Source organism: Malaya genurostris, chromosome 3 (genome assembly GCF_030247185.1).
Source record: "Malaya genurostris strain Urasoe2022 chromosome 3, Malgen_1.1, whole genome shotgun sequence".
NCBI classification, from domain to species: Eukaryota; Metazoa; Arthropoda; class Insecta; order Diptera; family Culicidae; genus Malaya; species Malaya genurostris.
In genome coordinates, this window is record NC_080572.1 from 60,995,350 (window position 1) to 61,011,929 (window position 16,580).

General features: G+C 37.1%; 3 protein-coding genes across 3 annotated transcripts; 2 read left to right on the forward strand and 1 right to left on the reverse strand.

Moving 5' to 3' along the window:
- The first annotated feature begins 4,127 nt into the window (after positions 1–4,127).
- Positions 4,128–5,636, forward strand: LOC131437814 (myoneurin-like). The gene is made up of 2 exons (XM_058607404.1): positions 4,128–4,831; positions 4,889–5,636. The coding sequence occupies exons 1-2, from the start codon at positions 4,232–4,234 to the stop codon at positions 5,450–5,452; spliced, it is 1,164 nt and encodes a 387-aa protein (XP_058463387.1). The 5' UTR covers positions 4,128–4,231; the 3' UTR covers positions 5,453–5,636.
- A 183-nt stretch (positions 5,637–5,819) lies between these two features.
- LOC131437815 (post-GPI attachment to proteins factor 2-like) lies at positions 5,820–7,099 on the reverse strand. Its single transcript, XM_058607405.1, has 3 exons — positions 6,547–7,099; positions 6,272–6,490; positions 5,820–6,217 (listed from the first exon to the last, which is right to left on the reverse strand). Exons 1-3 carry the CDS (start codon positions 6,983–6,985, stop codon positions 6,081–6,083), a joined length of 795 nt encoding a protein of 264 aa, XP_058463388.1. The 5' UTR covers positions 6,986–7,099; the 3' UTR covers positions 5,820–6,080.
- Positions 7,100–8,207: 1,108 nt separating this feature from the next.
- LOC131438558 (uncharacterized) lies at positions 8,208–9,787 on the forward strand. The gene is made up of 2 exons (XM_058608658.1): positions 8,208–8,632; positions 8,689–9,787. The coding sequence occupies exons 1-2, from the start codon at positions 8,324–8,326 to the stop codon at positions 9,586–9,588; spliced, it is 1,209 nt and encodes a 402-aa protein (XP_058464641.1). The 5' UTR covers positions 8,208–8,323; the 3' UTR covers positions 9,589–9,787.
- Positions 9,788–16,580: the final 6,793 nt, after the last annotated feature.

A 16,580-nucleotide genomic window follows, 5' to 3' on the forward strand; every position in this document is an offset into this window, starting at 1 on the left:
TATTACGGCAAATTCCAATAATTTCCAACACATTCTACAGTGCATATCTAAAGTTGATGGTTTTTGCTATTATCCTATGGGAATTGTTAGATTGAAAGATTAGTAAAAAGAAGAGAAAGTAAACAAAGATAAACTGTCATTTGCATTTAGGACCTTTTCTCGTGTTTGTCTTCAATTGTGGAATATAATTTCATTCAAATGGCTGCCTCGGCTGGCCTTGCAGTACGCCATACGGTCGGTCCAGTTTTTTAGTACATTTTCGATTGTATGCAGCTATATTTCAGCTATGGCTGCACGAATGTTGTCCTTCAAGACTTGAATTTTCTCTGGCTGGTCCACATAACACTTATCTTTGACTGCCCCCTAAAGATAATAGTCTAACGGTGTCAAATCACAGCTTCGAGGCGGCCAAACGATATCCGAATTTCGACTGATAATTCGATCTTCGAAGACTGTGCGCAGAAGATCGATCGTAGCGTTGGCTGTGTGACACAGAGCGCCGTCTTGTTGGAACCAAATGGTGTCCAAGTCTTCCTCTTCAAGTAACGGGAAGAACCGATCGCTAATCATGGCGCGGTAGCGCTCGCCATTAACCGTGGCGGCTTCTGCCTTATTTTCGAAGAAAAATGGCCCAATGATGCCGCCAAACCAAAATCCGCACCAAATCGTCACTCTCTGAGGATGCATCGGGTTCTCCATGATAAGGTTCGGAGTTTCCGTCCCCCAGATGCGACAATTTTGATTATTAACATACCCGCCGAGATGAAAATGTGCCTGATCCGAGAAGATGATTTTTTGGTCAAAATCGGCGTTTTCTTCAGGCTGATTTTCAAAGTAAAACTGCACTATTTTCACGCGTTCCTCAAGCGTATACACAACCATTTTCGTTCAGCGGAAGGATAAAACTAAGTAATGTCAGAAGTGACATTAAGGTTACCAATGTCGAAATAACCGCTAGTTCAAAAAAATGTTAGATGGCGGACCCAGTACAAAGAACTATGAAGGGCGAAACTGTCATTCCATTTGTTTACGCCAATTTCGCCCTCCGTGTTCCATACCAACAAACAGGGCGATACTTCAATTGCTAGTAAGGAAGGGCGAAACTATTTATTTTCTTTATTTTAGATAATTTCAGAACCTTTTACCACAGACTAACAGACATGACAGTATGAGTAAATTCTTATAAAATAATTTTTCGTGATGCACTAGTTCCACCTATATTGTACTGCGCGAACTATTTACTATCGGTACACCCCTTGTGTTATGTAAAAGTTTTTTTTACTAGTTGGTTCCCCCTCGTTTGTCAACACCGATCAGCTGCTTACAGGGATGCCTGATTTCATTATAATATTTGAAAATGAATCGTCACAATAAATGATTGGATTACGTTGATAATGATATATTTAACATTTTTAGCGATGTTGGAAGGTAACCATTTATTTTTCTCAACGTTGTTCATCTAGACTATTTTTGATTGTGTTGGCAATTTTCACCCGAAATTAAGTGGTGGCAGACCAGAAGTAAGTAGATATTGTATCAAAACGGGTTCGATTTTGTATTGCGTTGAATGATGAGAAGTAGGCACAATTCTGTATATAGTTTTGGCAATATGTATTAAATCTGTATCCTGAATGAAATTCACATGGACGTATACAAATCAATACACTACAGGTAATTCTGTATGAATGGCAACTCTGTTGGTAAATGAAAAAAATAAGCACAGTCTAGATGACAGACAGGATGTTTTGATAGGGTAACATGGCGCCATCATGCCATATGCGAGTACTGTCCCAACTAAAGGAATATTCGAAATGACCGTTAAAATGATTGAAGAATCTAATTTGAGTGTCCTGTCTGTTAGCAAAGACATCATATTAACAAGATATCCAGCTCTTACATTTCCCGAACAAATCATTGGCAACATCCTTTTTTGCGAGCATGTCGCCCCCAGACGAGCCCGCATCGAATCTTATACATAGAAGTAGGGGAGAAAAATGTCAAATTCGTGCGCGCCAAAATAGCAGGGTTGCGCACCCATACAATTGACATGATATGTTAAATGTGATGCCGTGCGATGGCGTTGCTGAACTGAAGATTGACTTCGCTCCAAGCTGACAGGGTCTGCTGTTAGTCTGTGCTTTTACTACTGGAAATAGTAAAGGAGACAATAAAATTACTCGCAGATTTGTCTTAGTCGCGAAAACCAGCCAATTTCATGAAAAATGCGCAAGAGCGTATCTTTATAATTCACACAGAAAGCATAAAAGTAAACAAATCGAAAAAGGGCGGAATTCTTTTTATGTTGATTCATTCAGTGGATATAGAAGTAAAGTAATAACATTTGCGTGCCTTTTGAAGATAAACTAACAATTCATCGACTAATCATAAATTGATCTGAGAATATACAATAATTTCTAAACACGATTTGAAACCAAAGTCGAAACATTAATCGATGATGTTTCGACTTTGCTTTCAAATCGTGTTTAGAAATTATCGTATATTCTCAGATCAATTTATGATTAGTCGATGAATTGTTAGTTTATCTTCAAAAGGCACGCAAATGTTATTACTTTCCTTCTATATCCACTGAATAAATCAATATGAAAAGAGTTTCACACTCCTCCTTAAGTTGTTGTCTCACAAAGTCACTATTTTCACAGTCACTATTTTTTCCGAAAGTGTATCAAACGTTATAATACAGATACGTATTTCAGAATGTTATTTACATCTTTCTTCGGTTTTACACGCTTTTATAAGATACACTGAAGAAGGATGTAAATAACATTCCGAAATACGTATCTGTATTATAACGTTTGATACACTTTCGGAAAAATATTGACTGTGAAAATAGTGACTTTGTGAGAGTGTTATGACGTGACATAGTGGAATTCAACGGTACAACAACAGTATTATTAGTGAGAATATTCTACTAACAGCTCAAACAGAAATTTAGTATTTTAAACATGCTCCATTTCTTTGCGTGTTATAAGTATACGCCAGCCAGAGATTCCATTTATACAGATTTATCTGTATTATACAGATTTTTACATACGCATACAGAATACAGATTTGATACAGATTTCTTAAATTTAATACGAATCTCCCAAGATGCGAAATAAAAACTTTTTCGTATGAGCAATCTATTAGTATTTGATTGCAGTGACGAGAAGCAAAGTCTTGGCCTCATTGAATCTACCATTGGACAGCAATAATGTGTTGAAATAACATTTTTTTACATCATTTTATTGTTGAAATTTAATTTTGTTGGTGAATACAGATTTTTTATAGAGAGTAATACAGATTTCCTATGAAAATATCTGGCATCTCTGATACGAGATTCGATGTGAACTTGCCTGAGGGCGCCGTGCTGCCAAAAAAGGATGTTGCCAATGATTTGTTCGGGAAACGTGTTAGCTGGATATTTTGTTAATATGATGTCTTTGCTTTAACCAGAGATGCCATTTATACAGATTTATCTGTATTCTACAGAGTTTTACATACGTAGAGTGCCTATAACCGGAGTGACGACATCTCATTCGTAATTTTGGCAACAATTCAAAACATTCCATTAGCTTTACATTGAATTGACAGGTCGTTTGCTCGTTTGGAACTGGGAGCTGTCATTCCAAACGAACAGCTGTCGCCACTCTGATTATGGTCACTCTATACATACGCATAAAAAATACAGATTTGGCACAGATTTTCTAAATTTAATACGGATTTCATAAGAAGCAAAATAAAAAGCTTTTTCGTATGAGCAAACTATTAATATTTGAATGCAGTGACAAGAAGCAAAGTCTTGGCATTACATTCCTTTTATGGAATTTGACCTCTCTGTTCCAACACTGTCTGTTGGAAAGTATTATTGCTCATTGAATATACAATTCTACAGCCATAATGTGTTGGACTAACATCTTTGAACATCATTTTATTGTTGATATTCAATTTTATTAGAGAATACAGATAATACAGATTTTTTATACAGAGTAATACAAATTTCCTATGAAAAATCTGGCATCTCTGGCTTTAACACAGATTTGCACAGAGGTAAATACAATTTTTGTAAACAATTCCTGGCATCTCTGTTTACAGTTGATTTAATAAACTGGCAACTAGAATGTCATTTTTGTTTCCATTACTAAAAACATTATCTACCTATAAAACGTTAATATCAGTATTTTGTTTTTAAATAAATTTTGTACGAACATAATGTTTTAAAACTAGATGAATCATGGAACAAGAAGTGATTTTCATCGATGATGATTTGGAGCAAATTCAACCATCGGTTCGTCCGGGACCTTATACACGTAGAGCTACAAAACGCTCTCGCAATGGAACACTAATCAGACAGGACCAGCAGGGACAACCAGCATCTTATTCGAATGTATCATATATATATGAGCTACCTTTGATCACTGAACCGTCTGTCCCGACAATAAGTGTTCCACCGTCAGCTCCAGATCAGTATGAATCAGTAATTGTTAATGGTCAAGATGTTTTTATTATTGAAGAGCTGGAAGACGGAGCTGCCCAGCAAAATGTGGCGGTTCCAGAAATAATTTACGAGCAGTGTTTTACATCGCAGCATAACTCTGCTGAGTTTGAAACAGAAACTGATATCGATCGGACTTTATCTCAAACGGAAATAATACTTCCAAAGGAAAACTTACCAGAAGCAGATGATTACTACGAGGTCAATCCTATGGAGTTATCTGATATCTGGAATGATCTGATCACTGCCAATCAGGAGATTCTAATCCTATTAGAATTACAGGACTTGAAACACCATATTGTGGATGCTCGACAGATTGAGGATCAATTGAAGAACATGGTATAGTAAAAGTTGATTATCCTAAATGCAAAATGTTCATTATCTATATTTCAACAGGTTTGTGAGTATTGTCCCAAAATTTTATCCAACATACGGGAATGGAATCACCACATAAAGAAAATGCACTTTCAAACTGAGTTGTTTGAGTGCGACAGTTGCGATGGAAAATTTAAATATTTTGCACGTTTTCGAGACCACTTGAATGGTCACACAGGTCATCGAATTTACCAATGTGACGAGTGTAATCATCAATATGCTTTCCGTATTGGATATTTGGTGCACAAAATTCTTGATCACATTAAATTAAATGGGATTTATGTTTGTCCAAAATGTAATTTGGACTGCAAAAATGCACAAAATTATAAGTTTCACATAGCAACGCACATTGATTTTACACCCCGGGTTCAAGAAGCAGCCAAAGGTTTGAAATCAGTCAATTCAAACCCCGAGCAGGCAGCGGACTCTACACTATCAGTTCAGAAAAACATTTATCACCCATCGGGTTACTCACGAAATAGCGAAAGGAATAAATTTCTTAATGTTTTCGAGGATTTTTCTAAGGCAAGAAGAAAAGAGTGTGCTCCTTATGTTTCACAAAGAAAGAATAATACTAGACCATAGGAAAGTCGTGTTATTTTAAGGTAAATTATGTCATATTTAAGTATTCCGAATAAGCTCTATAGCATCCAGATTTATGTTTCCAACTGAAATATTGAGTCACATTTTCAATTTCTTTCAAGAATTTTCTGTTGAATGCTGATTTTTTTGTAAGTTTAGACCATAAAGCATTTTTCTTCATAACGATGCTAAATTGCTTCTGTAAATAAATAAAGTAATAATACGATTAGTGATTTTTTAAAAATAGTTTGGTCAGTGATGACTACATTTGCACAGTAGGGGTAAAGTAATATACGTTTAAAATATTTTTTCGAAACAATTAATGATATCGTGAAGGATTTCGGACATAAATTTGCTAGGTACAACTATATAACAAGCAAAAACAATCCAACATTTTATTAGCTGATTAAAAAGCCAATAAAAACAGCTAAAACAATATAGCTCAACACCGAAATGTATACTTGTCATTTTTTCTTCACTGATGCCTTTCCCAAACTGCGTAAGCATCATTTACATACCGCTAAAACCTGATACGTAGACAAATACTTAGAAGAGAAAACGATTTTTTATACAAAAGTCAATTCCTAGTGTTTTGCATGCACCATTGTAACGGACTATCTCCATTCTTCGTTTAAATGCCCGATAAATGTATTCCGTTTTTACAGTCGAAGTAAAGGTTTGCGCTAATAAAATCCCAATAGGCCGTCATATGAAAACCAATATTGCTGTATACGTACACGTACTCACTCAGAGCGAAGAGCGAATAGACTATAAAATGAAATTGTTAGTTAAAATGAAAGAACATGAGTCAATTTTCAATACCTCCAGGTTCGCAATAAGTATTGTGCCTAACAAAAAAATAAACTGCCAGCAGAATTGAAAATAGATTTGCTAGGAACAGTCTTTTTTTGTATTTTAAAGATTTTCGTTCTGATGTAGAAAGGATGTCTTGTTCTCGGGTTATTTTATTGATGATAATTTGTATTATCATGTAGCTCATCGAAGCGATTACAAACGTGCTGAAGCAAAACTTGTGCACCTCTGCAAATAAAGCCGATTCAATCAAATGAAAAAAACAATCCTGATCATTACTTTACCATAGTTATCAATCGACGTCCACAAAGTAAGCCCGACTAGCGAGCTGAGCTCGGTGATATTTAGAACACATGCTAAATAGGCCAATTCCTTTCGTCGTTTGCGTAGCAGACCCAAGTGAAAATTTTTGTAGAGAAATGCTATTGCGTACCGCGGTGGTGCGTGTACTAGTACGGAAAATTGCCAAACAAAGCGTTGTGGCTGATAATTTCCAATCGCCGCCGATAGTGAAGGCAAAAAATTATATACAAGACAGTGTGTCGAATTGGCTTGTTCAAAATTGTACATTAGAGACCAAATTACACAGAACAGGAATCCTAACACAGGAAACATTACCGTAATCACTGCCAGTTTACCAAAACGAATTCGAACCGCACTTCGACCAGTTTGATCAACCGAACTGGTAGTGCTATCCCCAAATCTTTCATATTGGGGGAGCATTACTGAGATCTGTTTCAATTGAAACGGGTGGATAGTCGCGTTAGTTGATTAGAACAAACATTCATTGTATGACGTTTCACCACAATAATATTTACGATAAATTTCACATTTCTCGGTTGATTTTTCATTAGGGCGTATAAGCAAGTGACAGTTTTCACTCACTTCTCGGTTGATTTTTCAATAGGGCGTATAAGCAAGTGAAAGTTTCTCTTTAATCACTCTCCCTTTCGATTATTGTGATGTGATTAAAAAGATGTTCTTTGATTTCACTACTCTGTTTGAAAGTCGAAAGTTTCGGGTATCATTTTATGCAAAGAGTTGAGTGATAAACGTGGAAACCGCTTGGTAATTAATTGAAGAATCCAACCAACTCTTTTGCGATCGCAGCGCTGCCTGGGTGGCGAGCTTTGAACTAAGCGATGGTGATAATTCTCGGTTGATTTTTCATTAGGGCGTATAAGCAAGTGACAGTTTCTCTTCAATCACTCTCCCTTTCGATTATTGTGATGTGATTAAAAAGATTTTCTTTGATATCACTATTCTGTTCGAAAGTCGAATGTTTCGGGTATCATTTCATGCAAACAGTTGAGTGATAAACGTGGAAACCGCTTGGTAATCAATAGAAGAGATAGTAAACAAAGAGAAACTGCCACTTGCTTATACGCCCTTTTGAAAAATTAACCGAGAATTTTCAGATTTTGCTTGAAGATTCGAACAAAATGCAGGGTTTTTATTATTTTTTCTTATGAATCGAATACTAACATACAAAAACGTGTGAAAATTTGGTAAAAAATCGATCATTAATGATTCAGTAACTTTCCGTGGTATGTTTGATTGATATTTATGGAAAAATCGTAACATGAAATACCAAATTCGAAGAAGTGAGGTTGGGTACTGTTTTCATATCTGGGATATTCTTTGTTTTTTGGGTTGGAATTTGAGATTAATTGATAAATTATGATCAAAAGTTTTATGACTAGTCTATTTACTCATGTTTTATCATCTAAATCAAATCTGTATGTGAACTGAAAATTTCAAATTTCATCCTAGATTGTCAAGAGTATAGGACAATTTGAAATCATATGTTTGATGACAACACGTGAATCAGCATTCTTTCAAACTCAAGTAAATTGAAAAATTCGTCATTTTTTTTCTAAATACATGGGATATGTCAAAACAATCACCATAACGCTACCTTGTGGTGACCACGCTGATTGGATTGTTCAATGTCGACGTCAAGTCTTCTGATGCAGAATATTATAATCAAAACAAAAGTGATAATATATATTTCAATAACAAAATTTACTTGATAGTCGCCTTGTTGGTCATTGATTTGCAATGGAGCCCGAGGTAGTAGTTAAAATAACGCTACCTCCAGAAGAAATACTTGCAACCAAGCTGTTTTTATGTCAGGTAAACAACTGCAGGGAGCAATTTTCCAATGCAGCTCACTTGCAAATGCATCTCTCTCGTCATCATAAATTACCCCCGACAAAAACTACTGATCCTTACGGATGCGATGCACCTTCAAAACACTTCCATTGTCCCGCGGAGGCATGTGTTTATCATATTCGAGCCAGTGGAACCAAATATTTCACAAGTTTCCGTAGTTTAAAGCAGCACTATTTGAAAATGCATTCGGAAAAGGTAAGCTCTATTTCCCACAAAGAAATTCTTTTTCATTTTTGTTCTTTTCAATACAGCACTTTGCGTGCACTCGTTGTCAAAAATCTTTTGCTACAGAATCCCTCCTGAGAGCACATCAGGCAAATTGTGGACATGAGTTTATATGCAAAATTTGTGACTATTCGTACGGCAGCAGAGAGGCATTGCTTACTCATAGTAAACGAAAAAATCATGGTTATAAAGAATTACTGGCTCTAAAAGCTAATAAACGTAAAACCAATCTAAAATCTAGGTTCAACAAAACGCTTAAAGCATCACTCAACAAATCTCAGCTTGATCAAATGGAATCGACTTTCGTGTTAACAATTTTAGGCGACAAAAAGTCACAAACTACTCAAACAGAACATCTCTACGAGAGTGCAATGGGAATAAAAAATGAATGCTCCACCCAGACTTTAAAATTTGGACTTGATTCACTTTCTGCCATGAATACTGTAACAGTGGATAACTTCTGCCAGACAAATTACTTTCAGAAAGCAGATTCTACTTGCTTTGAAGATAGCAACTCCTCAAGTTGCAATAACCAGCAGCTTTTCCAAGCATCACTTGTCGATCCTGTTATTTCCGTATGCAGCGAAACGCAAACAGATCTCATATACGATACAATGTTCCCCAACGAGGACCGTGCTGATCCAATGCTCTACTCGCACATGTATACGCAAACTTGTGACGATATCTTTACGGAACTCGAATTGGCTACTATCGAAACCCAAACCAACTGGGATGGTTTGGGAGAGTATTTAGTTTCAGCCGAAACGCAAACCAACTTAAGCCGGTTTGAATCACCGGACACAACAAGCAACAGTTTCCGAGATCCGGAAAAGATTTCTTCTATTCATACACAGACATCTGCCAGCATGGAATTTTTAAATGCGATCAGTTCAGAAAGCAATTCGATCCATACGCAGACTTCCTGATATTGTACCGATGAGAATGATTATCGTTTTGATTTCGAATGACGATTTCGTGAAGTTTAAAATAATTAGGATCGCAACATTCGTAGCTCCAAATGATTATGTGTTTTCAACTGTCGACACCTTTTGCTGTTAATATTGGAAATATTTTGCTGTGTAATGTTATTCGTAATAAACAAAGAGAGTGACTGTTTAGAAAGAATGAATGTTTCGAAAAACTTTTTTTCGTCGACGCACCTGTCTTGGGCATATAGGTATGAATATAACATGCCAATAAAAATTTTCAACACAGTAAAGTTCTATCGAACTTGGGTTTCAAGTGTTATAAAAACCATTCGGGAGTTTTTTGGTTCTTCGATGAAAAATTGTGTTTTTAAAAAGCGCAGATTTCTTATTTTATTTCGCGTTTCGTCTTCGTCTCAGCAGTGCATTATCAGTTGCAAATTGAACTCGAATTGAACTGCCTTTGTCACTTAGAAGTTGAATCTAAACTGTTAAGCAGGTTTAAAATTCAATTTGATTGCGTAGGTAATCCTTAAGAAAACGAAGTGGGTTCACTATTATATGCACTTCCGGCACCGGAACCCGAAAACCGGTATAATCAAAGTTGGTTCGTACGGTCACCAACTAACATGACATACAAACTCTACTAGTACTAAATTACGATTTAAATGTTTGTTGCATCCGAAAATATGCAGTAATTTTTGGTAGGACCATAGGACCTTTCAATTGACCCTAAGATTGGGAATAACGGTTTGGAGTCCAGTTTATAATTTTTTTACGGTTTTTGTTCCGCCAGTTTAAGTGAAGGTGTACAATATTGAACACACTTTACCCTATAACTCCGGAACCGGAAGTCAGATCCTTATAAAATTCAGCAATTCCGTATGGGACCGTAAGACCTTTCATTTGAATCTAAGTTTGTGGAAATCGGCCAAACCATCGCTGAGAAAAGTGAGTGAAATCCATTTTGGTATATATGACCACTATTTCCGGTACTTCCGGAGCCGGATACCGGGAACCAGGATAGCCGGAATCGGTTTGGTTAGTTGCCTACTGATAATGACTATCGATTTGTGTAGTTTTGAGACCAGTTTAGAAATTTTTTTACGTCTTTTGTTTCGCCGTTTTAAGTGACGGTGTACAATATGTAACATACTTTACCCTATAACTCCGGAACCGGAAGTCGGATCCAAATGAAATGATGATTCAAATGAAAGATCTTGGGACCACAAGATCTTTCATTTGAATCTAAGTTTGTGGAAATCGGTCAAACTATCGCTGAGAAAAGTGAGTAAGATCCATTTTGGTATATATGACCACTATTTCCGGTACTTCCGGAACCGGATAACGGGAATCAGGATAGCCGGAATTGATTTGTTTAGTTGCCTACTGATAATGACTATTGATTTGTGTAGTTTTGAGACCAGTTTAGAAAAATTTTAACGTGTTTTGTTTCGCCGGTTTAAGTGACGGTGTACAATATGTAACACACTTTACCCTATAACTCCGGAACCAGAAGTCAGATCCTTATAAAATTCAGCAATTCCGTATGGGACCGTAAGACCTTTCATTTGAATCTAAGTTTGTGGAAATCGGCCAAACCATCGCTGAGAAAAGTGAGGGAGATCCATTTTGGTATATATGACCACTATTTCCGGTACTTCCGGAACCGGATACCGGGAACCAGGATAGCCGGAATCGGTTTGTTTAGTTGCCTACTGGTAATGACTATCGATTTGTGTAGTTTTGAGAACAGTTTAGAAATTTTTTTAACTTTTTTTGTTTCGCCGGTTTAAGTGACGGTGTACAATATGTAACACACTTTACCCTATAACTCCGGAACCGGAAGTCGGATCCGGATGAAATTCAGGAATTCCGTATTTGAATCTAAGTTTGTAGAAATCGGCCAAACTATCGCTGAGAAAAGTGAGTGAGATCCATTTTGGTATATATGACCACTATTTCCGGTACTTCCGGAACCGGATAACGGGAATCAGGATAGCCGGAATTGATTTGTTTAGTTGCCTACTGATAATGACTATTGATTTGTGTAGTTTTGAGACCAGTTTAGAAAAATTTTAACGTGTTTTGTTTCGCCGGTTTAAGTGACGGTGTACAATATGTAACACACTTTACCCTATAACTCCGGAACCAGAAGTCAGATCCTTATAAAATTCAGCAATTCCGTATGGGACCGTAAGACCTTTCATTTGAATCTAAGTTTGTGGAAATCGGCCAAACCATCGCTGAGAAAAGTGAGGGAGATCCATTTTGGTATATATGACCACTATTTCCGGTACTTCCGGAACCGGATAACGGGAATCAGGATAGCCGGAATTGATTTGTTTAGTTGCCTACTGATAATGACTATTGATTTGTGTAGTTTTGAGACCAGTTTAGAAAAATTTTAACGTGTTTTGTTTCGCCGGTTTAAGTGACGGTGTACAATATGTAACACACTTTACCCTATAACTCCGGAACCAGAAGTCAGATCCTTATAAAATTCAGCAATTCCGTATGGGACCGTAAGACCTTTCATTTGAATCTAAGTTTGTGGAAATCGGCCAAACCATCGCTGAGAAAAGTGAGGGAGATCCATTTTGGTATATATGACCACTATTTCCGGTACTTCCGGAACCGGATACCGGGAACCAGGATAGCCGGAATCGGTTTGTTTAGTTGCCTACTGGTAATGACTATCGATTTGTGTAGTTTTGAGAACAGTTTAGAAATTTTTTTAACTTTTTTTGTTTCGCCGGTTTAAGTGACGGTGTACAATATGTAACACACTTTACCCTATAACTCCGGAACCGGAAGTCGGATCCGGATGAAATTCAGGAATTCCGTATTTGAATCTAAGTTTGTAGAAATCGGCCAAACTATCGCTGAGAAAAGTGAGTGAGATCCATTTTGGTATATATGACCACTATTTCCGGTACTTCCGGAACCGGATAACGGGAATCAGGAATCGATTTGTTTAGTTGCCTATTGATAATGACTATCGATTTGTGTAGTTTTGAGACCAGTTTAGAAAATTTTTTACGTGTTTTGTTTCGCCGGTTTAAGTGACGGTGTACAATATGTAACACACTTTACCCTATAACTCCGGAACCGGAAGTCAGATCCTTATAAAATTCAGCAATTCCGTATGGGACCGTAAGACCTTTCATTTGAATCTAAGTTTGTGGAAATCGGTCAAACTATCGCTGAGAAAAGTGAGTGACATCCATTTTGGTATATATGACCACTATTTCCGGTACTTCCGGAACCGGATAACGGGAATCAGGATAGCCGGAATCGATTTTTTTAGTTGCCTACTGATAATGACTATCGATTTGTGTAGTTTTGAGACAAGTTTAGATTTTTTTTTACGTTTTTTGTTCCGCCAGTTTAAGTGACGGTGTACAATATGTAACACACTTTACCCTATAACTCCGGAACCGGAAGTCGGATCCGGATGAAATTCAGGAATTCCGTATGGGACCACGAGACCTTTCATTTGAATCTAAGTTTGTTAAAATCAGTTCAGCCATCTCCGAGAAAATCTAGTGAGATTATTTGATACACATACTCACACACACACACACACACACACACACACACACACACACACACACACACACACAGACATTGCTCAGCTCGATGAACTGAGTCGAATGGTATATGACACTTGGCCCTCCGGGCCACCCGCATATGCATGGCTGTCAGACGGCTGACTAAACGCTGCCAGCTGGTAAAATATAGCTGGCAGACATTCTGGTGACCGACTGCCTCACCGCTGGCAGTTATACAACTCAAACGATACAACCGTGTCCACCAGGATTTTTCCACATTGAAATCTTTGACATTTTCAGCGAAGGTGAGAAGATGAAAACGCTCGGCTAACTTAGATACAGGCGACATTGTTTTGTCAAATAGGATTTGACAACCGTCACTGAATCAATTTTGGTAGCCGTCTGGTGGCCATGGCTGCCCAGGTAGCCAAAACGCTATGCGGGCAATTTTCACTAGTCGGTTTTTCAAATGATTGCATAACCTTTCTATATGAGAAAGACAAAAAGAAAATCAGACTTCATACTGTTCTTGGAACAATAAGCAGGAATATACAGTAACAAGTGTAGTTGTGCATTCGATTTCAATAACAAAGTTCCTGTCAATCTTCTGACAAATAATTTAATAGATAATTGAACTAATTAAATCAATTTTAAATAAATGATTTTTTAATAAAGTCATGGTTTTTAGTGCTTTAAAATGAATTGAAATTAAAATTTTTTAGAATGGCTAATTATTTGAACGGATAAGAGCAACAATCGGATAAGTACCGATTGCCGCTGTGAGAATGCAGCGTAGATCAGATTACCCGCAACAAACAAGCAAACCATGCCTCCACGCCATGCCAACCATGCAGCAGTAGTTTAAATCTTCGAATGCAAAAACCGAATAAAAGCATTTGTTTTGGAAGAACTGGCAAAGCTTTGTCCGGGTATTGCATTCAAAGTTTTTGTCGTGAATACGACTTATTTTACTATGGGGTGCCTTTTCAAAAATAGCCATATGGAAGAATGGGCAGAACTTAATCGTGAATACCTCGATTTGTATTAACGGCAGAAACATAATTCTTTCACCGTTTCATCAAAAATATGATCAGGAATTTAGGATAATATTTTGAACAGAGTGAGATAACCACAAACAACTCAAAAACTGAATTTTCTAAAACTTTGAAAACAACGCGGAAAACTCTTTACTTTTGCTTGGCTTTTTCGCGCAAGGACGACGATTTTAAGGTAGTCAGGAACATATCCTCATCTGAATGCGTATAAAAGGGGAACCGTGGTTTCTTCTTGTGTGTTGGATGGAAGCAGACGTCGTGAGAATGATTTATCATTTGCTTTCCGGTCGTCGAGGGAGCGATATCATCAACCAATCACGGATCCAGAGGGGGGCCCGAGGGGCCCTGGCCCCTTCCGAAATCAAAACCATAAATAATTATTTGGAATGTCACAAACCTGTGTTACATAAATAACAAGACAGTAAACGTAATGAAATGTAATACAATATCAGTTCCAGTGGAAAAATTTGAAGTGTATGTTAAAAACAGCCGTAAAAGGCACACCGAGAATTAGGTACGTAAGCAATATTCAGTAACATTATTTTTTAATCTTTGGGCCCCTCCCGAAATAAAATCCTAGGTACGGCCTGTCATCAAACAACAGCGACGGAGAGTGCACCTTCTGCGGGGTTAAAACCTTAAACGCTCAGGTAGCAATTCTCATTCGCAGAGGAGCCAAATCTGCAGATTTGTCTGTAAATCTGCAGATTTCGTACATAGTGCTGCAGACAGTTTTTGTTGTGCAGACTTTTGAAAATCGAGTTTTTTATGCTTAAGATAAATTTCTAATTTAAATAAGAAGAACTATAAACTTGATTACAATCGTGACTAAGCGAAGCTTAAACACAGAGAACAGACAAACAAGCTAGTATAAACTTAAAAAAACCTGTTTTAATCCACCTAGTGGTGTAATGATGCCTTTCTCATATCAATCATACTATCATATATAATACTGTGGTATTCTTCATAATAATTTTCTTCGATTCTTCAAAAAATTACCGAAATCGATTTGTTTGACCTTCTACTGATAAAAACTATCAATTGGAGAAGATTTGAGGTCGGTTTATAAATTTTTTTACGGGTTTTCTCCCTTTTCAGTCATCTATGAGAAAATTTAGAACACATATTTTTATTTTTTTACCCCATAACTCCGGAACTGGAAATCGGATCCAAATAATATTCAAGAATTTTGTATGAGACCACAAGACCTTTCATTTGAATCTAAGTTTGTGAAAATCGGTTCAGCCATCACCGAGAAAAGTTAGTGCAAAAAAAAAAACGTTACATACATACATACGTACATACACACACAGATATTTTGCGTACTCGAAAACTGAGTCGAATGGTATATGTGATTGCATAAAAATAGCATTTCAGTCTTGTTTACATTTGGAATGGATTGTTTGTTTATGTTACCGTCGAATAAATCATCAATTCACAGTGATACCGATTACACATTTACACGAAATTCTGCCAACGAATAGTAGAATATACGTGCATTTAGTAACCGTAATTAGTGACTCATTTCGTTTAAGTGCGGTAAAGTTATTAGCAGATCCAGATCTAACAGTCGCGTAGTGCATTGAAAGATACACAATAGCACTGTATCTCCTTTTTGTTCTTCAGGCCTTTGTGCCTCCGCTGAGTGAAGAAGCGGTGGAAGGCTAATAACCGATTACCTATGACGTCGGTCACTTGTAATGTGTGTGCTTTAAAAATTGTGTCTGAAAATGATAGAGTTTACTGCTTTGGCGGCTGTGAGCAGATTCTCCATGTAAAATGCTCGGATATCAACGCGGCTGGCATTTGTGCTTTGCGGGAGAATGTTGCTTTAAAGTATATGTGTTTTGCGTGCAGACGTAAACAAACCTGTCTTAATGATGTGCAGAAAACCTGTACGGAAATGCTTTTAAAAATAAATGACACCACCGCTTTCGTTACGAATCTCGAGGATAAAATAAAAGTAGGCATGCGGAATGAGTTTATAAAACTCGAACATCGCTTCGAAACGAAAATCTTGACAGCGATCAAGCAAACGCTTGCTAACGAACAAATTTCAAACTCCAATGTCTCGGTCACTTCAAATATTCTTAGTTCTGCTACATCTTCCAAGAAGTCGTACGCTTCAGTGACAAAATCTCACATGCAAAACCCAAAACGGAAAGCAACAGAAAATCTCACCGACGAAGAAGGTGGTTTATTAAGATCTGGTAAAAGACGTTTAATGTGTGATAAACAAAATAACGATCCAGCTAACACTCTTGAAAATCGCCAACTAAACTGCGAAGCCCTGCTAAACATCCCCTTTCTAAAACTAGAGTTGTCGCAAAATTAGAACAGACCGTTTTATTTAAGCCAAAGAATACTCAAACTGCTGATTTTA